This window comes from Quercus lobata, chromosome 8, assembly GCF_001633185.2.
Source record: "Quercus lobata isolate SW786 chromosome 8, ValleyOak3.0 Primary Assembly, whole genome shotgun sequence".
Taxonomy (NCBI): domain Eukaryota; kingdom Viridiplantae; phylum Streptophyta; class Magnoliopsida; order Fagales; family Fagaceae; genus Quercus; species Quercus lobata.
Genome location: NC_044911.1, coordinates 45,003,447 through 45,030,980, shown reverse-complemented (window position 1 = coordinate 45,030,980; position 27,534 = coordinate 45,003,447). Strand labels below are relative to the sequence as shown.

Sequence of the window (27,534 nt, the reverse complement as noted above, 5' to 3'; positions counted from 1 at the left end):
ACAATGACAGTAATCATGACCTCCCCACTAACTTAGAGCTATAAATAGTAGAAGTTGGGGAACAAAAGGGGGTTCAGAAAAAAGGGAGAAAAAACAAGAGAGAGAGAGAGAGAGAGAGAGAGAGAGAGAGAGAGAGAGAGAGAGAGAGAGAGAGAGAGAGAGAGAGAGAGAGAGAGAGAGAGAGAGAGAGAGAGAATATCACTTTGAGTTTCTGTGCCGAGAACGACCCAAAGTAGGAAATTCTAAAACTCACATCATAAATAAGTTGTGAGCCCAAGTGAAGTTAGCCCCAATAATTTCATTTCCGGTGCGCACAATATATATTAAATTTTTATTTATTTATTATTAGTACTTGATAAGGGTAAATAAATTTAATAAAATTAGCTGATTTTCTTAGAAGGTGAAAATACTATTTTGATCATTACATTTTAGGGTTATTGTTAATTTGATCCTTACATTTTAGTAGTAGTTAATTTGGTCATTATTATTATTTTTTTTTATACAAGATAAAATTATACTCTAATTTAATCTAAATGTATATATGTGTGAAGTTCCCTCTTGAAGACTTGAACCCGACCTTTACCCCCTACACCCCACAAGTATTTATATTTGTGGTGTGACCATCACACCAAGGATATGTAGTGGTGGTCATTATTATTTTTAACTTGTAGTCAATTTAATATTTATTATTTTTAATTTACCACCATTATGGGTCCAAATTTAGGTTTGTTTTAGTTGTTGAGTTAATATGTGTGTCTATTAGAGTTAGTAATTGATAATTTGAATTTGTTTTTTTGTGTTTGATCGCCAATAAAGTGTAAGAAAATTGATGATTTGACTAAATAGTCTAAATTAATTACAAGTTGAAAATAACCAAAAACTGTCGGGCTGAAAACGTTAAAATTTGCCTTAAAAGTTAAAAAAGAGAGAAGAAAAGAAAATTAGCTAATAGACTCCCTATAATTTATAGCTACTTGAAGATAAACTCCGGCACATCAATTTTCCCGGTTCTTTTTAAAAACCCCAAATTTTCTTCCTCCATAAACCCTAACCAAATTTATTTGCCATTATCGACCACCCTACAACCAAATAAGTTAAACACCTTTATATTTCTCTCACACTCACTCACTCACTATACAAACGCAAAGAGAGTGGGAGAGAGTGAGAGTCTGAGTCTGGAGTCTCAAAATTCAAAAAAATGGCAGGGATTGTGAAACCGCCAGGCGAGTTCTCAATCACGCCACACAAAGTTTCGGTTTGCATTCTCCTTCAGATCTACGCTCCTTCCGCCCAAATCTCGTTTCATTTCCCTTTCGCCTCCGTCGCTCAGCACAACCGCCTCGGCTTGTTCCTCTTAGCTCTCACTAAGGTAAAACCGCCTTCACTTCAATCTCTCTTTAATTTCACTTCAACTTCTTCTTTCTCTCTAGAATTTCGCAAAAACGAATCATCTTATTTGTAGTAATTACATTCGAATTTCGCATTTTTTGTTTTCTCAGTCGTGTGATGATATTTTGGAGCCGAAACTCGACGAGCTAATTGGTCAATTGAGGGAAGTTTTTGGCGTATTGAACCCTCGTTTCATTGATCATTTAACAACTAGGCTTTCGGCTCTTTCGTCACCTGATGACTTGTTTAACTTCTTTTCCGAAATGCGAGGTGAGTTGGTCCCAATTTAAAAAGCAATGTGACTCATTTTTTCGTGTCTTCGATTTTGTGTACCACATCACATTGCTTACTTTTGTAATTGTCTGATATGGATAGTTCGTTAATTTTATGTATAATGTTGTTCAGGGATTCTTGGCAGCCCTGAATCCGGTGCCTTGGAAGATGAGCAGGTTATTTTGGACCCTGCTAGCAACCTAGGGATGTTTCTCCGTCGTTGTATACTTGCCTTCAATCTGTTAGCATTTGAGGTATTATGTTTTCCAATATCATTTTGAAAGACCTCCATTTGATTTCACCATCATTTTTGTCAGTTTCATTGTTGTTTGGCTGTGAATGAAAGTTACATATATATATTTTTAAAGGTTCAATCTTTAATTATCTACTGTAGTTTTTCTATATTGTTAGTTAATCTGATGTGTCCTTACTGACTACAATTCAAGCTCAATGTCGTATTTACTGTTTACATTGAGATATTCAGAGAAGGAACCTTCCAAATTCCACTACCTCTCTAACCAAAGACGGCACTTATGTGAAAGTGAATCTTGGCTATTAAAACTTAAATCACCATAAATTTTAAATACAAGTACTATCTTGAAGACCACTTATATTGGTTCTGTTGTTAGATATATCTATTGCATGTATCACTTCCTCACTTCTAGTCACATGTAGTTTTATTTAGTTTGCCCATGGCAGTCAAAGACAAAGCCTTTTGTTAGGTGCTTGTCTTTAGAGCCTAGGCGAGCACCTTAAACCATGTAAAAGGGGCTAAGGTGAGAGCCTTTTTTAATTTCTAACTTTTTTATTGGAAGCTTGTTATAAAACCTATTGTTGGATTAACCTATCAAAAAAAAAAAAAAAAAACCTATTGTTGTATTAATTAATTTACAAAAGCTTGTTTTAAAACTTATTGTTAGATTTATTAATTTATAGAAGTTTATTGTAAAACCTATTGTTATAATGATAAATAGAGCTTAAACCATGTTAAGCATATTTTGAAATCAATTAATATATTTCTTTGTGCAACAAATGATTATAATATTTCAATACATTAGATGCATATGATTTTAAGTCCTATATGTATAATAACTATATTTAGAATTTGGTGCTTTTATTTAATCAGACTAGTGCCTTTTTGTTGCCTCACGCCTTGTGTGATACAATGCCTTGGAACCTTATGGCCTGTTTGGATGGAGGGGGGAGTGGAGGGGAGTAGAGTAGAGTTGGCTAAAAATAAAGCTAATTTTGTTCTAAATCTACTCTACTCTCCCTCAATCCAAACGGACCATTAAGGTTGCCTTTTGCCTTTGACTACCTTGAGTTTGCCAATGTATTTTGTTCCCTTTATCAATTTGTGTGTCTATTGTAGGTAGTCTTTCAGAGTGATGCAAGGTCATATAACAACAGAGAAATTTAAAGGGAAGGATTATAAATTATTTACATGAATTATAGCAAGATATTCTCCAAATAGTTTTGTTGTCTGACCAATATTTAGGTTATTTGAAAAGATATTATCCTTTCTTAGGGTTCTCTTAATCCAAACCCAACTTAATTTTAAAAAATTGAGGCCAAGTTTATCCATAGATAGGGTTGAATTCTGATTCTTCCTTCTGAGTTGTGGTCAAATTGTGAGGACTTGTTCTGTCAAATGCCTGTCAATTTCTAGCTTGTCTCATCAACTCTTCACAATAGTATTTGTATAGAGGCTTCTCCATTTCATTTAGGGGAAATACCTTCTTGTCCATTTATCTGGTAAATTATGATCTCTTGTATTTCATTTACTCTTTCCAGAATATGCTGAGATTTGGAGGCTTGAGGTGCTTTTGAAAATCAAAGCTTTTTCTTGATCAAATGCCTAGAAAAGTAAATCCTGGTGATCTGCCACAGGAGACCCTTAAAAGGCATTTTTTTCCAAGCATAGGCATCATATGCAAGAGTAGAAGTGTACACTACCTTAAATGGCTAGGTCTCTTACTGTTGAAGCAGAATATTGTGATAAAATCCCATTGCATTTAATTTAAGAAATGGGGTCGGCTACCTCTTGTTTGATAGTCCTAGGTCCATCTTGCCTCCAATGGATTTAAAAAATCCCCCTCCCAAGTCCCAGCTTTCTACACCAATGTATATCGTGCAAAGCTTTAGCCAGATTCTGCCCTCATTTACCTTTTCAGGTTCTTTCCTTTTTCAAACATGGACACAAAAACATGTATACTACACCCACCCAAAATAAATGGAGTTGAACTTGTTATATGCAAATTACTTTTTCTTGTCAGTTACAAGTGTTAAACATTCTGCCCTTTCAGTTTAATTGACAGGTATCTTAGATTGCAGTCAGTCAACCTTTTGACTTTCAACAGTCATGTTAGACACATTTCTGAAACACGTGCATGCTAACAAATCTCAGTATCAGCATGAAAGAACTTTAAATTTCACTTTTTGCTCTAGAAATCTGCCATTCCCAATTCATAAGTGTATCACTTCTTAAGATTGCTTAGACAGTGGCAATAAATGCATAGAGATGACAGTCAGTTCCTCTTCCTCCATGCTTTATTCAAATTAAAGTTGGTCACTTGTTTGCCTTCTATCACAAGATTACTTATCTGTTACCATACATCTCTTGAAAAGATGTCTAACTGCCATCTGCATCAAATGCTTCAAGCTAAGTGGGCGTTTTTTCTGGATAATAATTTTATGGCCCTAAAGACTTCTTCTATCCAAAGTTAAAAAATGATGCCAAAAAAGCAATAATGTATTCTGTTAGAATAGCTGAATTCTTGATCAGCTGATAGTGCTGCTACTGATGTTAAAGTATGGTTGAGGTTTGCAAAAAAAAAAAAAAAAGGTTGCAAAAGAGGCAGACAGGAAGGCAAATAAAGAAGAAGAAAGGAATGATGTGCGTTGTAAAAAAAAAGTTGCTTCTAAAAAATTCTTAAAAGAAAATATGATTCATTGTTTAACATAATACAATAAATTTGTCTATGGTAATAACTTTCTGTGTATTTCTTATTAATTAAAGTTGTATTAATTTTTAGATACATCAGTCTTAGTGCTAAATTGTACATTTTTTTATTTAATTTTGACAGTTGGGATATATTCTTCAATAATCTTTCCTTCATCTCTCTCTCTTCTCTTTATTTTTGATCTTTTGTTTTTATAAGAGCAAGGTGGAGAGTGAGGTTGTGGGTTTAAGGCCTACTAAGTGCGTGTGTAATTACTATTAAAAAATTTTGTTGTTACGTTTTTCATATCTGCTTCCCGCTGGTTCACTTTTTGTATTAATTTAACATCGGATGCAAACTGGAAAAGCAATGGAAAGGATTAAGAGCTAGAGCTATTAATAGTTGACATTAACTCTTGCACATATCATACTATCCTTGATATTATTCTTTTCCAGCTCTCTAAGTTATTCAAATATTATTTCAAAAAAATCTATGTGCTTACTTTTTCTCCTTTTGTTTTCACTTTATTTTTTCTACTTTGTAGTTGTGTTGTAATTTAAGCCTTTATGGGACAAATAGAATGTTAGATATGTGCTTTACTTCTCTCTTTCCACTTTTAGGATAACATTCTTGGTTTTTATTTTGAAGTGCAGGGTGTGTGCCACCTTTTGACAAATATAGGGGTATATTGTAAAGAAGCCCTCTCAAGTTGTGCTTCTTATGAGACAACGTGTTTTGAAGATTCCAGTAGCAATTTGGAGGCCTTTCCAGAATATGAAAACATGGACTTGGAAAATTTTGTCTTCAAGAAAGTTACCGAAGAAATTGAAGCAAGAAAAAGGGCTAGTGAGAGAGTATCTTTTCATCTTCATGCACCAAAAGCACTTTTTAATTTGGTTGAAGGTATAAGCACTTAACTTTTTTACTTGTAAAGCATGTATAGATGTTATAAAAGCATAGGCCATAGAGCCCCTTGCCCCTTTTGTTTGATGACAAACTAGTAAGAAAGTGAGCTTGTGAAGATAATAGAGAATCAAGTAGTTAATTTTCCTAAGATTGCTTTCGGAAGGTATGCTATGATTGAATTATTGCATAGTTAAGCCAATAAGACCCTAAAACCCTAAACCCTAAGTTTAAAACCCCAAAACCCTAAATTCTAAACCTGTGCATAAGAGTCATTGCTTTTCACTATATTGGTGCCTTGATCTTTACCTTTTGGTAGTATTTTGATTAAACCGTGTTTTTTGTTTTGAACATCGCTATCATAGTTGAATATATTTTGTAAAGCACAACAGAGTTGTATAAAATATTATGTTTAACTTTTTATGTTATTAGTTGATTATGTTGTTGCCAATTGATAATCTTGATCAAAATAGCAATGTAGAAAATGTAAAGAAATTGGAATAGCCTATGTAGGATTTGAAATTTTGAACGTACAACTTTTGTGCAATTGCATGATGCTCTGCTAACGGGACTTTTTTGATTATTTGTGATGAATCTTTCTATTAGAAGCCCTTATACTTATATTCAAAAACTGTGTGCTTCTCTAGTTAGGCCTGCACTTATGCTTTGTGCCGAGGCTCTAAAGGGCCTTTGTTTTTTAGTGCACCTAATGCTTTCAACAACATTGTTTATGATTGTTTGAAGTTGATTGTGTTAGTGTTGATTACATGAAAGAACTTGCTATTACATACTTGCTAGATTACATTTTTTTTTTTTTTTTTTTGGATAGGTAATGAAAAATTTTATTAAATAAGAAGCCAACCCCAGTATATTGGGGATGTACTTTGGGGTAAAAATCAAGAACCAAGGTTACAATGATCAAGTAAAATAGGAATGGAAAAACAAGAAAAATGTGATAGAACCACACCCCAAACAAGGAGAATATGACAGAAGAAAGACTTAATCTCTAGCAAGGATCGTTCACATCCCTCAAAACATCTAGCATTCCTCTCACTCCAAATACACCACATCAAAAAATGTGGCACAAGTCTCCAAAAGCCTATATTGCTATGATGCCCAAACTTACCTTGCCAAGACTTAAACAACTCAATTACCTTATGTGGCATAACCCAATGAATTCCAAACAAACAAAACTCCAAAGACTGCAACTCAAATGCTATGGGGCAATGAAGAAGAAGATGATCCATTGACTCCCCACACCTCTTACACATATAGCACCAATCAAGAACAATAATACGCCTTTTGCGAAGGTTATCAATTATAAGAATCTTCCCTAAGGAAGCAGACCATGAGAAAAAAAGCTACCCTTGGAGGAACCTTCGCTTGCCACACCATTCTCCAAGCGAAAGAAGTAAGAGTTGGAGGTTAGAAAGAAAGATAAAATCCTTTAACCTCAAAGCCTCTACTCCTAGTTGGATTTCAAAAAACCTTATCAGGGCCAACCCCTTTCACAGTTGAAGAGTAGACAATGCCTATAAACCGATCAAAAGGTTCTTGCTCCCAATCTTGAGGTGGATGATGAAATCAAACATCCCAATGAATCCTTCCACCAAACCACCCTATAACCTACCTCCGCCATTGAAGCATCCCTTGCCCTACTAAGATAGTAAAGTTTTGGAAAAACCTCTTTGAGGGTACAATCCCCACACCACACATGCTTCCAAAACTTCAGTCTAGCACCATCACCCACCTCATATCGTAGGAGTTTAGAAAAGTTCAACCGGCCACTTCTAATAAACCTCAAGAGGCTAACACCTTACGTACTTATCACCTTTTTCATAAAAAATAAGAGTTACCTTACCCCCTTTAGACAAATAAAGCCTCTTCCAACCTGCTAGTCTCCGCTTCATCTTCTCTAAAATTGGATTCTATATTGAGAGCTGCTTGAACTTAGCACCTAAAGGAAGGCCCAAATATTTCAAAGGAAGGGAAGAATGCCTACAACCCAACAACCCCACCAGATCATCCAGATTGTGCACGTCTCCAACTGGAACCAATTTTGATTTCCCTAAATTAATTCTTAAACCTGAAACCCCCTCAAATCTAGGCAGAATCTCCCTTAAAGTAACTAAATGATTAGGGTCAGCATAACAAAAAATAAGAGTGTCATCCGCAAATAACAAATGAGACGCCATCATTGAAGTACCAGCCATATTGTGTACGTAGAATCATGAAAACTGACCAGCAGTTGCAGCCACCTCCAACATACGGCTCAATGCTTCCATAACAACATCAAATAGAAGCGAAGATAAAGCATTCCCTTGCCGAATCTCCCTAGAACTTCCAAAGAAACCCGAAGGACTACCATTAATTAGAATGGAAAGCTTAACAGTAGAAATGCAGCACACAATCCATTTCCTCCACTTCTCTGAAAACCTACAACTCTGGGGCATATACATTAGAAAACCCCAATTCACATGATCATATGCTTTCTCCACATCCAACTTACACAACACCCCTAGAATCTCTGTCTTTAGTCTACTATCAATACATTTAGCAGCAATGTTTAGAGAAAGAGAGAAGATATCAATTTGGTGTTTTCTACTCTCTTGCTGAAATCATCCCAAAGTTGTTTAGCCATGAAACAGGATGCCTATTGTCAAAATATCTCCCCCCCCACCCCCCCCAAAAAAAAAAAAAGCCTTGAAAGAAGTCCTTAAAATCAACCAAAGATGTAAAGATGACAGTGTCCCTGATGCAGGATAAACCAGAACTTTGCAACCAAAAAAAGAAAAAATGAAAATAAAGGATAGAACTTGGGAGCCAACATCTAGGCTTGCTTGGAGTCAACACCAAGCAGCAGAAAACTGTTAGGAGTCGGCATCAAACCAAAAAAAACAAAATATCTTTCATTCATCAAAATAATTTCCCCTTTGACTGGAGTACAATGTTTGCTTATATAGAGATATGAAACCCTAATTTTGTGGTGTAGGAAACCCTAATTGTCTTATCATTAATTAACCCTAACTTAAAAAAAAGTACATATAAACCTAATCAGATACTAGGGCCTAAAATAAAATACAATTGACTAGCAAAATGAAATAATACTAAATTAAAGTAAATATCTCTTTTTGTCTCCCTCATCACTTTCTCATGCCAAGATTGTTTGCCAATGGTCGCATCTCCCTCCACCTCAGTATTTTGGATTAAGGTCATCATGCCTGTTCTTTAAAATTTGATGTCTTATGTCTAGAGGCAAGGAAATGGTAATAGTGTATTTAGCTATCTAAACGTGCAGATATTGAAGCTCCTGCTGACCCAAAATCCAAGCACGGTGACAAAGTTGGAGAGGCTTCTTCATATGTGCATCCTCCGGATTATGCATTAAGAGAATTTGAGCCCAATAGTGGAATATTCCTACGAACAAACTGGCAGATACAAGGGTACTTACAAGAGCAGGCCGATGCACTTGAAAAGTAAGCAATATTCCTAAATTAAAGTTTTGTTTGTGAACTTATGAAGTTGCACTTTAGGTTGTACTGAATCTCAGTTCTCAATCCTTATTCTCGTGGCAGGAATGGAAGCTCTTTCTCTTTGAATGCTTTCGAACTTATTTTAAGGCAGCTCCATAAATTGGCACCAGAGCTTCATCGTGTAAATTAATTTTCATTCTTTATTAATGCTTTTCTTTTTGGTAATTTTCTCCTACTCTCTGTTGTTTCTTGCACTTTTAATATGGTGCTGCTGCATTTTTTTTTTGGCTGGATTATGATGTAGGTTCACTTCTTGCGTTACTTGAATAGCCTTTGTCATGATGATTATTTTGCTGCTTTGGAGAACCTTCTCCGTTATTTTGATTACAGGTAAATCTGGATTTTAGCTTGCTATTTAATTTGTGAATGTTGTACTAGGTAAACTGCCTCTATCGTGGCTAAAATTTTCATGTTTTAATCTAAATATCTATAATTTCAAACTGAAAATGGAGAGCTGAGGTCTGGCCGCCTGGTGTACCTATATTGAAAAGAAGCTTCTGCAAAATAAGTTGTTGTCAGATTAATTTTTAGTGTTTCCATAACTATTTGTATGTAAGTATTCAGTGGCTTGACTACTTTAAAAAAAAAAAAAAATCAATCTGACAACTTATTTTGCATACAAATGGTTATGGAAACACTAACTAAAAATAAATTATCTAAAATGCAGTCTATATTTGAAATTCTATATTGCAGCAAAGAATACATCTCTAAGAATTTTTTTATTTTATCAATTTTAACTTTATTTCCTTGTCTTCTTGTTATAAATTCAGGTTTAAGAAAAATGAACTAATCTGAAAAAATGTTGGCACAAAAGTGCAGGGACAGAAGGAATTGATTTTGTTCCTCCTGCATCTGGTAGCAATAGTTTTGGGAGATATGAAATTGCTTTATTGTTTCTAGGGATGATGCATTTTCAGTTTGGGCATCCAAAGCAAGCTTTGGAGGTGAGCATGTGGAATGCATTTCCCTTCCAAAAGAACCCTCTTGCCCATTTTCTGTACCATTTATGAAAGTAGACTTGTAGCATTCTACTTTATACCCCTGCTATTGTTTGACAATTGTTTTTCTTGGTTCTTTAGGTTTTGACTGAAGCAGTTCGTGTTTCTCAACAGGTAATCTCCTTATTTATGTAATTAACTTTATTTTCTAGTTTGTAACCAATGAGCTCTAGCTCAAATGGTATCTTCTTTCCTTGTAAGAATTGGATGGAGGTTGAGATTGTGGGTTCAAGACCTGCCAGGTGCATGTACTACTGACCAATAAAAAAAAATTACCAGATTGTAATTTATTGGACTCTTGCATGAGTATATCCCATCTGCTTTTAGCTTTTAGAGATTTGTTGCTGATAGTTTGGATCAGTTGATTGTTAAATTAGCATTTGAGAATGGTTTAATATTATAACAAAACTCAAACAATGATAAAGCATATAAAATCCTAATCTTTTTAGTGAAAAAATGGAGAAATAATATAGCTTTAAGTCTCAAAGAATCCTAATCATTTATTCAAAAAATTGGGAATCTGTTGAATTTTGTTAATTTTTAATTAAGCGGCTCAGCTAAAGTAGAATTATAGCTTCTGGTTTTATGTGAATATTGCGGTATGTATATAGTAATAAGGGAATTGGCTTTCCTCTTGGTAATGTGGTAGATGCAAGATCAATTCAGTGTCAGACTGATTTTCTAGTGTTTAAATTAATGTTAAATAATATGTAATGTTTGTTTAAAAGATGTGGAAAATAGCTTTTACCTGAGCATATGAAACTAGAGAGCGGGTTCATCCCCATGGATTACACCAAGTGTAACTTGAAGCTCAATTTGGGCATTCTATTTACAATATGATGGGGGATTATTTGTTGCAAAGCACTAGCAGATTGTATTCTTTCTTATTTCAGTTTTTTGTTGCACAATGAGGACTGATTTATTTCAATTTGTGCAGCTAAGTAATGATACTTGTCTTGCATACACTTTAGCAGCTATCTGCAACTTGTTGTCTGAAATTGGGGTCTCAAGTACAGCTGGGATACTGGGGTCATCATTCTCACCTTTGACCAGTATAGGCATTTCGCTTTCTGTCCAGCAACAATTGTTTGTCCTCCTGAGAGGGTCTCTAAAGAGAGCAGAAAGTCTAAAATTGAAACGATTGGTGGCTTCCAATCATCTTGCAATGGCTAAATTTGATTTAACGGTAAGAATTGGAGTTACTATACTTTGTGGATTATCTCATTGTAAAATTTCTTTGTATGTCTTCCCCTGAAAGTGGTAGTGATAATGTATTTCTATTATGAATTATGGAAATAAAAACTATGCATGAGTTACAATTGCCACTTAATCCGCTTTGTTTTAGTGCTTTAAGTTACCTGTTTATCCATCATTTCCTTTCGTCAATGGCAATCACCTAAAAAGGTCATACTTAATGTACAAGGTCCCACTTCTATGGGCTCTGGGATGGGTGGTTGGTGGTAAGCAGCCTGACTTACTGCAATTTTGGAGAGACTAATTCTCATACTTGAACCTGCAACAAATTGGTTGGGCAGAAGGCTCTTGCCATCACACTAAGGCGTCAATAGCAATTACTTGAGCACCTACAAAAGGCTTTCATATATAAGAAATATGGGACATGATATTTCCCCTATGATTTGGATTGTTCGCAACACTTTCTCCGAGCTCTGACCTCTGCTTGCCTAGAGAATTGTCTCTTTATAATTAAATAAACTGTGGAGGAAGTGGAGTGATATAGTCCTTCTCAGGTTCAAATAAAATTACTTTTGAAGAGTCAAATGTTTGAAGAATTTTACTCTATGTGATGTCCATAAGGAGCTGTAATTGATTATTTGATTCCTGCAATATTGGGATATTACTAGTATGTATTTTTTTGTCCTCCATAAAATAAAATACTATGCATGAGTTACTGCTGCAACTTAATCCAATTTGTGGTGATGCATTAAACTTAAAGTCCATGTTTGTCCATCATCTCCTTTGATCAATAGGAATCACCCAAAATGGTTCTACTCAATGCACAAGACTCGTTTTTACGAGGTTTGGTAGATATGGTTGATAGGTAGCATTGCCCCAAGTTGGAGAGTTTGATTCTCAAACTCAAACCTGCAACAAATTTCTGGGTAGAGGGAACTTGCCATCGCACTAAGGTCTATCCTTTGATTGATAGCAATCACCTAAGTGCCCAAAAGAAAAAAAAGATTACAAGTACAGCATTTTAGCAGACCATCCTATCCTCCTCTTCACATTGAATCTTTACTATAAACTATTCATACAAGAAAATTCCTTGGATTCTAACTCGCCTGAAATGCCAAAAGAAAAGATGGATTCCACAGTATAGCATCAGTAGAAACATCCAGTGATCTGCCTGATGCAGGAGGCAGTGAGAAAGATTTATTATAATTTATGTATCAAGGGCAATTCTGTAATTTCTTAATATTCTAGAATGGGTCTTATTGAATTCTTATGGCTAATTTGAATTCCAGAAGGACATATGTAACAATATATTTTCGTTTCTTGTTGGATCAGTGTAAAGTGCAAACAACCCTTTTGATTTTCTAGAAGTTACCAAATATGGTAGCTTACAGGCTAATTGAAATTAGCCAAATGTGGATTAATTAGTATGAGATAATGTTCAGGGAACAGAAATTAAATAGAAAGGAAACATTAATGTTTTCTATTATTTTTTCCAAATATTTCTTTATATTCATAAATGCCCAATTGGAAGGGAATGCTCAGCCCACCAAATACTGGCATTTGCCACTATGTTTGCATTTGTATGTGCACATGCCCATCATGCACATATACATAAATAAATACTCTATTATCTAAATGCAAGATATTAGGGATGCATGAAGAGAATCTATGTATCATATACTGGGAACAGCTTCATGCAAGAATGTAAATAAATTGTTAGGGTTATTTTATTTATTTTATATAATTTTTTTATATAAAAATTCTTGTGCATAAATGAATTGGTCCCTTGGTTTTGCACTGGATTAACCTTTTCGTGTACTTACACATGTTTCTATACTTAAAAACGTTAAGATCAATAGCTTTTATGGTTTTGATTTATTTTCGATTTAAGCATGGGGAATGTTTTTGGGAAGTGCTACTGAATCATTGCTAGATTAATAATTCCATTGAACTTTGATAAATTTTAGGATTAGGAATGTTGTGATATCCATTCAAAATGTGTGCCACAAATTACTGTGACACATTACTTCATGTCATGTATATATAATCTTTCTGAAGCTATATTTGAAAGAAAACCCATATTTTTGGATCCCTGTGACGTGATGAGTTACATGTTAAAGAGATCTAGGGAGGCCATCATCAAAATGGGTATATATGGTTGATGGTTCCCCATTACTTATTGTGGTGCCTTTGGAGGGAGAGAAATAGTTGGTGCTTTGAAGATAAGGAGAGATCCATATCAGACTTGAAGCTATTTTTCTTTAGCACTTTAATTGATTGGTTGGCTGCTTTGCGGAACCAATCATTTTTATCTTTTCTTGATTTCTTAGATTCTTGTAATTTCTGTTCTTGATTGTTTGACCCCTTGTACACTCCCTATGTACTAGGGTGTTCCCCTTTTTTTGATATCAATAAACTCTTTTCTTATATAAAAAAAATGTTAGAGAGATCTAGGGAGTAGAATGGAATCTTATTTCTAATGGCTTTATATTATTGCATCTAGTAAATTGAAAATGTTCTACCATCATGTGCAGCATGTGCAAAGGCCTCTAGTATCATTTGGTCCTAAAGCTTCCATGAAACTCAGAACATGCCCCACTAATGTTTGCAAGGTAACATGAGGCATTTGATGATTATCATTTGTCTTTTGTCCATTTCAGATAAAATTCCAAATAATTTGATTTCTTAGTGCTGTTGCTTTCTTTTTCTTATTTTGTGTGATGTTTGCAGGAATTGAGGCTAAGTTCTCATCTGATTAGCGAATTTAGCTTTGAAAGTTCAACAATGACAACTGATGGTGCTTTTAGTACTGCATGGCTTAAGAATTTACAAAAGCCATTGGGTTCAGCAATTTTGTCCCAAGAGAATGGATCTGGAAGCAATGAAAATGCTTTCCAGTTTTGTGTGCAACCCAGTTCAATTCCTGGATCTGTATTGCAATTAATAGGTTCTTCATACTTACTTCGAGCCACTGCCTGGGAGTTATATGGCAGGTGATCTTTACTCTAGACCCTGTTATTTCTTGTTCATTTTTGTGCTTATTTAAATTTAAAAGCTTTTGATAATTATTGTTAGTGAATTGTCCTAGTGAAATAGGAAAACAAGGAATCATACCTTGATTTTTAGTTGATTTCTTAGATGCAACAATTATCAGATTGATATACTTCCATGCATGCATGCCCTCCCGTGCTTGTGCATGCACAGCCACACTTCCACATATAACATATTACAGGAACATAGGAGGCATCTCTATTTTCTTGGGGAAATCCTTAGAATTATCATTTCTTAGATAATAAAGACTGGACATTGCGGGTAGAACGCGGCATATGATAGAAACCAGGGAAAACTTCATTTTAAATCCTATAGTTTAAAGGGTGGAACAAATTAAACCTCAAAAATTAACATTATAAGCCGCAAGTATGTTTACATTGTTTTTAGAGAAAATTATGTTTTTAATGCTATAGTTTAGGGGTGTAACAAATTAAACCTTGAAATTTCAAAATTAACAAATTAAACCCTAAGGTTTCAAAAATTAACAAATTAAACCCTATCCTATTTTAAAACCCATACACAATCTACTTCAATGGGGTGAGGTTAGATTTGTTACCTTTCGAAACCTTAGGGGTTAATTTGTTACTTTTCGAAACCTTAGGGTTTAATTTGTTACACCCCTAAACTATAGCATTAAATACATAATTTTCTCTAAAAACAATGTGAACATACTTGCGGCTTATAATGATAACTAATTGAAACCTTGAAACCTGAATCTATTTCTAAGTTTTGATTAATCCCAACAAGTCCTCTAAGGGTGTGTTCTTTATGCAAGAGTTTGGAATGAGAATTATAAAATCTTGGGAATTTGTGAAAATTTGGTTGTTCCTTTGACATAATTTTTTAGAATTACAATTTCCATAACGTGCAAGATTTCAAGTCCCCCACCTTTTATGTAGGAAATTTCAGTTCTTACAATATTTTGTACTTGTGAGAATTACTAATATTATACTTAGTGTGTGTATGGCAAAAATAATTTTTGCCAACTTATTTTACTATTTAACTTATTTTTGCTACTATTCATGGTCACATTTTTTGGTACTATTTATGGGTCTTACTGTACTGTTTCAGCTAACTTTTATCTTTATCTACGGTACTTTTAGCAAAAAGTTTTCAGTTTCAACAAAATAAGCGGATCCCAAACGGACCCTTAAATTCAACTTTTCACTCTTTCCCTATAAAACTATGTAGAGTAAATTTTAGGAAAAAAAAAAAAATTTTCACCCAAATAGAATGTTCCTCAATGTTCAAGGGTATTTTGGTTATTTACAAGACTATCCATAATGGTCCAGCATTATTTTTTAGTTACTAAATGAGTGTGTGTAAGATTATTTTAAATGATTGAAATATACTTTTTTAATTTTTATTTTTTAACAATTCAATAGTTTTGGGGGGGGGGGGGGGGGGAGTGGATTCGAACTCTGGATGTCTTTGTTAGCAACATTAGAAGGTGTCAATTGAGTTATAAGGCCTTAGCAGTTGAAATATAATTTTTTTTTTATAAAATTTATTGTTACTTAAGATATGGAATAATTAAAATTCCTAGTGTTTTTGAACAATATAAATGTCAACTCTTAAAGGATTTTTTTTTTTTTTTGATTGGTAACTCTTAAGGAATTCTAATTCCTGGATTGTAAACTCTAAAATATATAGCTCTCAATATTCAGCGACTATACAAGTTGTAATAAATTCAAAGTGATGCCGTGTTTGTGTTCTTAATTTTGTGGTTATAGGTTTGGGAATTCTTGGATCCTTGATATTATTTCTGATATCCTTTTTTTTCCCTGCTGTTATCAGTGCCCCTCTTGCTCGAATAAATGCACTGGTTTATGCAACTTGCTTTACTGATGCTTCAAGGTAATCTTTAGCAGAAAGTATCACTTGATCATCCTGTTCGCATTTTTCGCCATTTCTTTCCTAAATTGTAGTACCTCTTTTTTTCAACACAAATGTTATTGGACATGAGGTTTTTCCTTTTTTGGGCTGAATGTTATAAAACACGGGTTTACCTTACCTTTTCTTGTGTATCCTCAGCTCATCTGATGCAGCATTAGCATATGTGAAGCTCATTCAACATTTAGCAGTTTTTAGAGGATACAAAGGTCAGATTGAAAGCTTATCCAACATTTAACATGAGATTGCATTTTCTTGGGATAGTGTTCTTTGTTGATATACTATTTGTTTGTGAGAGATTGTTAACATTCAGAATTAGTTACCTTATGAAATCCTTATTGTATAGTTACTTGTTTGGAATCTTTGGATAAGTAAACAATTCTCATTAAATGAGTGCAACTGGGTGCAACCAATGTCCACGCGGGTGTACAAGAGAAAATTTAGTAAAGTTCTTTTAATTCCTCTGAAGAGCATATTTTATGGTTTTCTAAAGCTCTAATCTGAAGGGTCTGTGAAAAAGCCAAATTTTAGCTCATGTAAGAAGCTGAATCAGGTTTGATGAAATCAATCAATATATATATATATACATATATACATAAAAGTAGAGAACTAAACTTATGTGAGAAAGTATGAGGTTTTGCTAAGTGATGCATTCTATGCAAAGAGAATTGAAGTTGTACGGCATCGAGGTCCCAAGACCCAAATGGGCCCTGGGATCAAGCCCAATGGCACGGCCCTATCGCCCTAAGCTCTGCTTGAAACTACCTTAAAAAAATACGAGTTTTGGACCTCTGTCCCTGAACTATGCTCGACATAAAATTTCCCGAATAATCAGTGAAACCTTGTCCGGGTGTACTATAGGATGCTTGGGGAACATCACTACCGAGCAAATTCACTTGAGTTGGAATCAAGTTCCAAGGCCATAATCGTTGCATTCCACTCTCACCTAAACATCCACTTATAACAAATAATATTGGACCTTCAATTGCACTAACAATGGCAGTAATCATGATCTCCCCACTAACTTAAAGTTATAAATAGAAGAAGTTGGCGAAGAAGAAGGGGTTCAAAAAAGAGAGAGAAAAAACAGTCGTTTAGAGAGGGAGGAGAAACATTACTTTGAGTCTCTGTGCCGAGAACGACCCAAAGTAGGAAATCCTGAAACCCACTTTATAAATAAATTGTGAGCCCAAGTGAGGTTGAGCCTAACAGTCTCATTATTGGCACCCACAGAAGTATTTTCAAATGCCACATTAGAGATAAGAACAAATTAAATATTGATTTTTTGTTTTATTTGGTTCAAAGTTTCAAGTCTTTTCTAATTAAAAATAAATATTCATTGTATCTTTTGGTTCAATGTATGAAAATTTTTCATCCCTCACACGTACACTCAAAACTCTGCATTTCAATTCACAATTTTTTCATTTCTTGCACTTCTACCCCTTTATATATATAAAAGCAGAGATCTCATGTGGAAAAACATGAGGTTTTGCCATATAGCGCATTCTATGATTATAAAATTGAAATAATATTCTCAAATGCCACATTATAAATAAGAACAAATTAAATATTAACTTTTTGATTCATTTGGTTTAATGTTTCAAGATTTTTCTAATTAAATAATAAATATTCTTTGTATCATTTAGTTCAATGTTTTAAGACTTTTCATCCCTCACACATATACACAAAACTATTTGTATTTTAACTCATCATTTTCACCTCTTGCTCTTCTATCCCTTTATATATACTTACGCACAGCCTTTCATGCCATCCCATATCAAATACATACAGACTGAAAACGATATCATTTACTTTCAATCTTTCAACAACATCTACCTAGCTCTAACGTTGTGTCTCATCTAATTCTAATCCATGTGAGTTAGCTAAAACCAAGGAAGGGGAGCTTGCATTTTATATTGAGTGACAATGGCAATTATGATTTTGATGTTAAGGTCAAATGTTGTGGATTTGTGGGTTTTGTAAATGATGTAATTGACGGTGAATATTTGGGATGTGTATTTTGTTTTAGAGTTAAGGAGAAAGAAAAAGACACATTCTATATCAACTTTTATTCTATCATATTCCTCCAAAGTTGGGTTTTTTTTTTTTAATTGAATAATTATAATGGATATGTGTGTGCAATTTAGAATTGTTGCTTTTTATGATGAACTCATTAGTAATAAAGTTTTATAACAATTATTCTATAATACATTTACAACATTCTCCAAAACCATCTTACATAAAATATTACAACATTATTCATGCATTGCACAGGTAACTTACTAGTTTATAAAATGACTCAATTGCCCTAGCTATTTTCAATAAATGCCACACCTCCCTCTTTATATACGAAAACTTACTCCCGCTTTGCTTCTTTCTAATGAAGAGAGGGGGAGATCCTTGTTGCATGTTGTGATTGTGGACCGATCAGGTTTGTTGTGGGGAGGTTCTTGGAGGGAAGAAGAGGTTGCAAGAGATGGTGGTGTTGTGTGCCAATGTAACAGTGATGGATGCTGACAAAGGCCAAATGAGATATACCCCAATCTTGAAGTCCTCCATCGTCCATTTTAAGTTGTGTTTGAACATTACAGACCCTAATGTTGGGTTAGGTGACATGCCTGGGTTGCTTTTGACCTCCATTGTCGCTTGAGTTTTGGTTTGTTTTCTTTGAGTGCACAAATCATGTGGCAGGTGAGAGTACATATTAACTGAATTTTATCAGTTAGTTGGTGACTTTGAGTAAGCCTTTTATTTATTGGTAAGTTGCATGTGCACCGGGTTGGTTTTTTACAAGGGGAGGAAGTGCTATTGGAGGTAAAGAGTCCATTAGCACCTTGATGCAGGACAAAATTGAGGAATTTGCATGTGTGTGCTTGTGGTGGGTTTAGGGTTAGGAGAATTTGTAGGTTTTGATTTATAATTGTTGAGGAGAAGGTTATGGGGTTCTGTTAGGAATTAAAAGATAGTTTGATGAGTTTCTTAATGGCTATTTGGTAAAAGAAAGTTAGGGTTTTGATAGGTAACAGGAAGGACTTAATTTGGGGTTTGTAAGAAAGAAGAAAAAAGAGACAATTTATGGTGTTTAGGGGCTGTATAAACAGTACCCTTGAACAGCTTATTAAAAAAATTAATGTACCCATGAACTGTACCACAAGAAGGAGAAAAACAAAAGAGAGAAGAGAGAGAGATGAGAATAGGAGAAGAACAATAAGGTTAATGTGCCCTATACTCTATCACTCATTTTATTTAATTCCATTTCCTTTCAGTGTTTATGCTATATGCATATACTCTTTTTTGTACTAATGGTAGGACTTCTATTTGACTATAACCTAAAAACCTAATAAAAGACTTAAATTGGACTTTGAGAAAATAAAACCTAAGACATGGATGGGACAATCTTCTTAAGTGATATAGCAGGTGTGAGGTTGGAGATGGCACTAAAGTTAGTTTTTGTCTTGATCTATGGCAGGGAAAGAATACTTTCAAAGAGAGATATCTTGACTTGTTTTTATTAACGAGAGATACTGAAGCCACGGTGGCAGATTATGTTGAGATCAGACATGACCAATGTTATTGGAATCCAGTATTCATTCGTGCAGAGTAGGATTGGGAAGCAGATTTAGTGACACAGTTGTTAGAAGATCTTTACATAAATAAGAACCGTCCTGGGAATGAAGTTAGTGTGGATCCCCTCGCCAACTAAAGGATTCTAAGTGAAGAATTATTATAAGGTTCTGAGGGGAAGTGGTGGAGATTTCCCATGGAATAGCATCTGGAAAGTTCAGGTTCCCCCAAAGGTGTCTTTCTTTTTGTGGTGAGTGGCGTTAGGGAGGGTTTTGACAATTGACAATCTAAGGAAGACACGCATTATCACTCTAGAGTGGTGTTTCATGTGCAAGAAACATGGGGAGGATGTAATTAAATTATACTTACATTGTGTGGTGGCTTGAGGGATGAGGTCTATGAATTTTAGTCTTTTTAAAGATTCTTGGGTAATTCCAAAGTCAGTGCATGATTCGCTAGCCTAGCATGTTGGAAGAAGCGGTTTGGAAGGAGAGGTAGTGGAAGGGTTTGGCAAACTGCTCCTTGTGTCTCATGTGGACTATTTGGAGAGAGTGCAATGCTAGGTGCTTTGAGGGGCAAAAATCAAGTGTGGCAAAGCTGAGGTATCTATTGCTGAAGACTTTATATGATTAGGAATTCGCAATCTCTGACTTATACTGTTGAGGGGTTTCCTTGAATTCCTTGATTCTTAGAGTCTTTGTTTGCTCTTTCTTTTTATTTTATTTTTTCTGTTGTGCCAGCAGTATACTTCTTGTGTGCTTGTGTAGCACCTTTCTCTTAATTTTTTTTATCAATAAATAAATTGATTGGAATTACATATTTGCCCCTGACTACAAAATTGATCATAAGTAATAAAATAAAGACTCAAATAAAAACCTGTTTTAACTCTAGAAGACTCATGCCTAGACCTTTAAATCCACATGACTGTTGCTTCAATTGGACTTCACGAGTTCACCACATAATATAACTATTGAATAGGCAAATTTGCAAAGTAATTGCCAATCAATCTTCTATGGCTGCATCACACCTGATAAAACCTTAATGGTGGATAACCGTAGAAAGCAGAAAAATGGTATAGTAGATTGGTCTTACTTGTATAAGTGGCTAGAGGGTGGGTCCACATTTTCCTGCAATTCATCATTGCTACAGATCTTTTGTCACTTGTTTTCAATTTGTCTTGGACTTGAGGTTATGCTTGGGATGGGTATGTCAATGGTAACATGTTGGGAATGGTCATTTATTGATCGTTGGGATAGTTTGATATAAAATTTAGTTCCCTTATGTCTTAGATGATATCTATTGGAGAGAAAATTCTGACATATTATGGCCTTTGTGGTACTGTCATAGTTTATGAATTATGAGTTCGCTTCACAATTTTGATGGTGTTATCTAATTTCTTTTCTTAACTCCTTTCTTTAATTTTTAAGAGTCGTTGAACTATAAAATTTTAGTTTCTTTTGTTTTTCTTTTTGAGTCCTTGTTTACTTCTGGTGGCCTTTCTTTTTATTAATAAATTCTGTTAATTAATTAATTAATTAATTTTATACATATATATATCTAAAAGTTGTTTTAATAAATTTTTATTTTTGTTTGTGCATAGTGTGAAAAGGAGGTGGTGCCCCATAGTTAGTTATTATCATTTTTTTTATTTTTTTTTCTTTTTAAAGCTGGTAAATTTACTTGTATTGGACCTTGTTCAAAATTTCTTGTGTTTTTGCTATATTTATTTATTTGTAAGGCTGTTTATTGTGTGAGTAGCAACTCTCTTACATGCATAGACATGTGAGCATATAAGTACTTTTCATCCTTGATGAACTATATTTTTTGTTTCTCTATATTTCTAGAGGCCTTTGCTGCTCTGAAACTAGCAGAGGAGAAGTTTTTGTCTGTATCAAAATCACGAATCTTGATACTAAAATTGCAGCTGCTCCATGAGCGTGCTTTACATCGGTAAGTTTACCGTGTGCATTGTTTTCATGATTTTTCAATTTACATACTGCATGCTAATTGTTCACATATGTCATGATATTTGATATAAGTTTAATATTACACTCATGTAGAGGACATCTGAAGCTGGCGCAACAAGTATGTGATGAACTTGGAGTTTTGGCATCATCTGTCACTGGTGTGGACATGGAGCTGAAGACAGAAGCAAGCCTTCGCCATGCTCGTACATTGCTTGCTGCAAACCAGTATAGTGAGGTTTAGTATTTCAATACACCTAACTTATTTTCATAGGCTTGTGTGGTCCATCTACCTTATTTATAGTAGAGTTTTTTATTATGCAACCTATAATAAATTTTGCTGTAGCTTGTAATAGATTCTAAACATCAAGTCTAGTAGGGAGACCAATTGAAAAGCTGGATGTGTTGTATATTGCAAAATACAAATTAGTAATGACCTTGGTATAATTACTAAGTAATAGTATGTCCAGTTTAAGTATGTAAGGTAGAGTTATAAGTAATAGAATGTCCAGAATAAGTATGTAAGGTAGAGCTATAAGTAATAGAATGTCCAGTATAAGTATGTAAGGTAGAGTTATGGTAGACATGAAAATACTATTCAAACAAATAGAGATGTTGGTTAGAGTTTCTGGATATCTAGTCTTGTCAAGCTGATGCGAGTCAAACCAATGTATGGGCAAATTGATGCTTGGTTTGGTGAAAAACTAAATTGCACAGCCTAGCATGAAAATTAATAATCCTGCATGATCTATTGAAGTAACTATTTGATAGAGGCCTGGGGTTCAATGTATTTGTTTTTTTTTTTACCCATGGTTCTTATCTGTTTAATACAATGCTATTTGCAGGCAGCAGCAGTAGCACACTCCCTGTTTTGCATGTGTTACAAATTTAATCTACAGGTTGAGAATGCCACTGTTCTTCTTTTGCTTGCTGAAGTCCACAAGGTACACTGCTACATTTGACTAAATCCCTTGGAGGTTAAGGCAGATTAAATAAGCTCACTATTACTTAGCAAAAACAAGCTGACTATTTTTTAAAATCTGTTTCCTGTTGTCACACATGCAAATGAATAAAAGCACAACCAATTTTTGAATAGTGAACTGCACAAAGCAGCCCAACCAAAATTGCATATGTAAATTTAATAATAATAAAACTTAACAAAGTAACTTGGCAGCCCTGCTAATGTTTGTTGATTAGAGCCCATTGCCCACCAACATTATTCTGTGGAAGTGTAAGATAATAAAAAATAAGTAGTACAAACATCATTCTTTACTGTATTGCGTATTTTCTTTATTTTAAATCAAGATAAACATATTTTTTTGCTACTTATTATTGCTTATAAAATACTTTTAGGCACATTTTCAACATTTTGATGCTTTTTATTTATTTTTCTAAGTTAAAAGTGACATGAATTATACCAAATAATATATTTCAAGTAATTAATGTCTCTCCACTGTATCATATGTGTTGTATTGTATCCATGTTTTGTGTTGGTATTGGGGCTTCCTAGATTTTATATTGTATTAACAAATCTTAATGATTTGATCAGTCATAGTGTTTTCACCTCTCTCCTCTCGGCCTTGTGGCTCTGGAGTTATTTGTCAATCTTATATTTTACTATGATTTTTCTCTTCTAATTTCTTTTGTGTTTGAGTTCTCTACGGGTAAAACATTTCTTAATTTCTTTTTGTCAGCGATCAGGAAATGCTGTTTTAGGTCTACCATATGCATTGGCAAGTCTCTCCTTTTGCCAATCATTTAATTTGGATCTTCTCAAAGCATCAGCCACTCTCACACTGGCTGAGTTGTGGCTCTCACTTGGATCAAACCATGCAAAAAGAGCTTTAAGTCTTATACAGGGGGCTCTTCCTATGATTCTTGGTCATGGAGGTTTGGAGCTCCGTGCTCGAGCCTATATTGCAGAAGCAAAATGCTACCTCTCTGATCCAAGCTTTTCAGGTAAGTTAGGTCTTTCTGCTTTTAATTTAAAATATCAAAGCGGTTAAGAACCACCTTCCTCCCCCCACACCCCCACCTATTTTTTTAACCATTCTTGATAAAATTTGGAGTACTGATATATTATGTGTTTGAATGGCTGTAACTTTGATTACTTTTTATGCTCTAAGTTAGATATTGAATTTCATCTTCATGATTACTTTGGTTGCCAATCTGATTTTTTCTAGATTACTATATTAAGCTTTGTTTGAACTTTGCATTAAAACACATACTATCATTCAAATATGATTTCTGTTTTGGCTTTCAAGTTACAACAAGTAGGAGAGGGGGACTTGAACCTAGAACCAGGTATTGCCATTAAGCCACAAGGCTCTTGGCCTTACAAATACGATTTAGTCTCCACTAAATTGTAATAGTTGCTAGTAAAGGTTGTAAAAGCTACCTATGAGGTTTTTGAAGCATTAACAACTGTTTTTTTTTCCCTCTTCCCCAAATAAAATAGACGTACATGATTACTTGTTGAATGATTTCAAGTGTGAGAAGTTTTTATGACCTAGACAAAGTCAAAGATGTCACACGATGGATATGAAGTTTGTTGTCATACAATGGACATAAACAACTAGAGGAAAGATTCTTACTATGAATAATCTGCAGAAGAGAAATATTTTTATTGTCGAGTGGTGTTGCATGTGCAAGAACAATTGGGAGTCTGCGGACCATTTGCTCCTTCAGTGTGATTATGCGCAAGTCTATGGGTTTTGTTGTTTGTTTGTATTCCATTGGGATATGCCCAAGTGGATGGTGGATTCGCTGGCTTGTTGGAAGGGGGGATTTAGTAAACATCATTGTGCTGATTCATGGGGGGCTATTCCACTGTGTTATGTGGACTATTTGGAGAGAATGAAACCAATGTACCTTATTCCTTATAAGGGGTTGAGCATTGGTTTGTGGAGCTAAAACTGTTTTTATTATGTTCCATTTGTGATTAAATGATTGCTTTGAGTTGTCACTCCTTTTTTCATTGGAACATTTTCTAGATTTATGTAAGTTTAGATGACTGTTGTAGCATCCCCATGTACACTGTCTGTGTACATGGGGAGTATCTTTTTCGGTCTTTAACAAGTTTTTTAATTACCTATTAAAAAAAGGACTGATACACACTGAAGATCTTTCGTTAATTTCATGTCAATTAATTTGCATGTACCCTCATCTTTAAATGCATGTAGGAGTATCATTACTAGTATTATTAATGGGATGGAGGGTGAGGTCATGGATTCTCAAGACCCACTGGTACATGTGTAACTTATGAATTAAAAAAAAAAATGTTGTGTGATCAAATAAAACTCTGCTGTTTCTAAATGCAATTGACAGGTCAGGTCAATTTTGCCAACTCCGTCACAGGTTCTGCTTTTCAGGGCTGTGGGACTATTAATACAATTGGTCTCATCACTCATGTAGCATTATATACTGTACACAAATTATTCCTTTAGCTGTTTATATACTTCACACAGAATACTAATCATAATGCTTTTGTAGATAAACAGTGTGGTGCAACATTTTGTTCATTAGGGATGCCTATTTTTTCTGCCCTTGCTTTGGTTTTTTTTTGGGTTAAATTAAAATTTATTTTTAATTTTACTGAATTAATACATTTAGAATTTTGTTCAATTTTTTCACCAGTTTCTGAGAATTCTGAGGTCGTACTGGATCCTTTGAGTCAAGCTTCTGTTGAGCTTCAAGTGCTGGAGGTAAAATTATCTTATGAGTTTGAGAAGATCTATGCATTTGTTAACCAATTGTGGGTTTTCTGTTTTATCTGGAATTCTGTAAGACAGCATGGTTTGGAAACCTAAAACTGTAATTATGCTGTATCCTATAAATAGTGAAAGCTGCAAGTATAATCTTTCTAAAATTTCATTTTGTCCAGTTCTGCTGAATCATGTAGATTAGCCATAGGTGTGATGAAGTGAAATATTGTTTTAACATATAGCAGTTCAAATACATAATTTTTCATACTTTTGATGTTGCACTTGTGTGATCTCATGGCAAAATATAGTGAGAGTTCAACAGACCCACCTTTTAGACTTTGTTCTTCAGTTTCTGCTGAGTCTGAAGTTTGTGCTTCCAAAAACTAGAAAGAAGCATGAGGCTTAAATTAACTTAAGATTAATTTGTAATGTCCTTCCACCATCCAAGTTAATTTCCAAAATATTAGATTAACCTCAATTCAGATGCTGGTTGGTGCTCACAGATTTTGTTTTTGTTGTAATTAAGGATATACACTGCAAATGATTTCATAGTTTAGTGTATTGATTGCAGAATTTTGATATTTGGGGTGCACATTGCAAATGCTCATTTAGATGTAATTGACCCAAATAGATTTTTTTTAGCTTGTACATCAAACAGTGGTTTTCAGGTTGTTGTATCTCCTTTTGTTTTTGGTTTTGGAGCATTTCAGTATGTTATATATCTTTAGTTTAAAATTTAGAACCAGTGAACCCCTGGTACAAAACTAGAATGTTAGATTTTCCTAGTTAAATCCTCCAGCTGATCATGTATCTGTTGTGTGTCTTCACTAAAATTTCTTTCGTATGGATTGATGCTTTTTTTCCCCGATGATTGGTTTGTACAATATTCTCAAATATGATATGAAAATTCCTATTGTCTACAGTATCACGAATTGGCAGCGGAGACTTTCTACCTAATGGCTATTGTATTTCACAAACTGGGGCAACTAGAGGAAAGGGAAGAAGCTGCAAATTCATTCAAGAAACACATGATGGCTCTTGAGAATCCTCTAGACGATGAAGATCCTCTATTCAATGTCTTATGATGAAGCCAAGTTGTATATTAATCTAGACAAAGCCTGTATAATATCCATGATATCGGCAGCTTTCTCCCAATTAAAGTGTCTAGTTGTAGATATGGAAATATAATGGTTTCATGCTTGGGGAGAATGAATGCTTCTCTATTTGTTTCTTTCTTTTTATTCCTCAAGAATGTTCAGCTTTGCACCATGTTAATTTACAGAGTAGTTTGTAGTTTGTAGGGCAATTAGGCTTTGATTATTACGTTGAAAATTTTGTCAGCATTTATGTAATTCATGTCCTTGTAATTGCTTTTTAAGGCACTATAGTAATTGGAACAAGTCTATCGTGTACCATATGAATACAAATCCTATCTCACTTTTTGTGTTCTAGTTTATGCTCCACTAATATGATTTGTATTCATCAATTTGCTGTTCATAGCAATCGTTTCATGTTTATTAAGAAGCCGTACAAGATGAGCATCCAAAACCTCTTAGAACTTAATGGCAATATTGTAATGGGAAAAGTGGCTGCTATATCTGCCTTGCGTGTCATGTATGTAGTTTTTCTTAGTATGTAACATGTGGTCTTTACGAATTGATCGCCTAGAAACCTTTTAAGCTCGTTTGTGGCTGGACTATTTATGGGATTATTATTTAAGCTTGTTCCTTCATTAATTTTTGGGCCTCGTGCGGACCCATTTGGGATTTCTTTGTTAATGCAATATTCGGAGCATTAATCGGTCGAGGATAATCTGAAGGAGATCTGTTTCCTTTAATTTATGGGAATTTATGGTGTGCTTGATTCTATTCCTCAAAGGACAATAGGGTAGTGGCGCACTAAGCTCTTTTTCTTTTCTGATTGCAAATTTCTGTGTCCACAAGTTTTTTGACAGGTGTTGTTTCTATTGCATAATGATCTTGCCGTTGTTTGGGGGGGGGGGGGGGGGGGGGTGAGGTTATGGATGGCTGCGCCAAAGATTGTAAGAGCATTCTCATTAAGAATGCTAAATGGTATAAATACTAAATTTTAGCATGCTAAATACTATAAATGTTAAAGAGCATGCT

General features: G+C 34.5%; 1 protein-coding gene across 2 annotated transcripts; it reads left to right on the top strand.

Moving 5' to 3' along the window:
- The first annotated feature begins 991 nt into the window (after positions 1 to 991).
- Positions 992 to 26,888, top strand: LOC115955809 (anaphase-promoting complex subunit 5). 2 transcript variants are annotated; one of them, XM_031074160.1, is made up of 20 exons: positions 992 to 1,369; positions 1,500 to 1,659; positions 1,795 to 1,916; positions 5,258 to 5,507; positions 8,806 to 8,983; positions 9,083 to 9,161; positions 9,285 to 9,370; positions 9,855 to 9,984; positions 10,120 to 10,152; positions 10,976 to 11,224; positions 13,767 to 13,844; positions 13,963 to 14,225; positions 16,081 to 16,140; positions 16,318 to 16,385; positions 21,585 to 21,690; positions 21,801 to 21,942; positions 22,550 to 22,648; positions 23,399 to 23,663; positions 25,341 to 25,408; positions 26,332 to 26,888. In XM_031074160.1, exons 1-20 carry the CDS (start codon positions 1,199 to 1,201, stop codon positions 26,491 to 26,493), a joined length of 2,769 nt encoding a protein of 922 aa, XP_030930020.1. In that variant the 5' UTR covers positions 992 to 1,198; the 3' UTR covers positions 26,494 to 26,888. The 2 variants fall into 2 exon arrangements, with proteins under 2 accessions (XP_030930020.1, XP_030930021.1); XM_031074161.1 differs by lacking the exons at positions 25,341 to 25,408; positions 26,332 to 26,888 and having other exon boundaries at positions 23,406 to 23,522.
- Positions 26,889 to 27,534: the final 646 nt, after the last annotated feature.

Excerpts from the sequence above, each read along its gene's own strand:
- LOC115955809 (XM_031074160.1), top strand. The coding sequence starts at position 1,199 with ATGGCAGGGATTGTGAAACCGCCAGGCGAGTTCTCAATCACGCCACAC. Across the intron at positions 23,664-25,340 it reads CTCTGATCCAAGCTTTTCAG|TTTCTGAGAATTCTGAGGTC; the intron begins GTAAGTTAGGTC and ends TTTTTTCACCAG. Across the intron at positions 25,409-26,331 it reads TTGAGCTTCAAGTGCTGGAG|TATCACGAATTGGCAGCGGA; the intron begins GTAAAATTATCT and ends TATTGTCTACAG.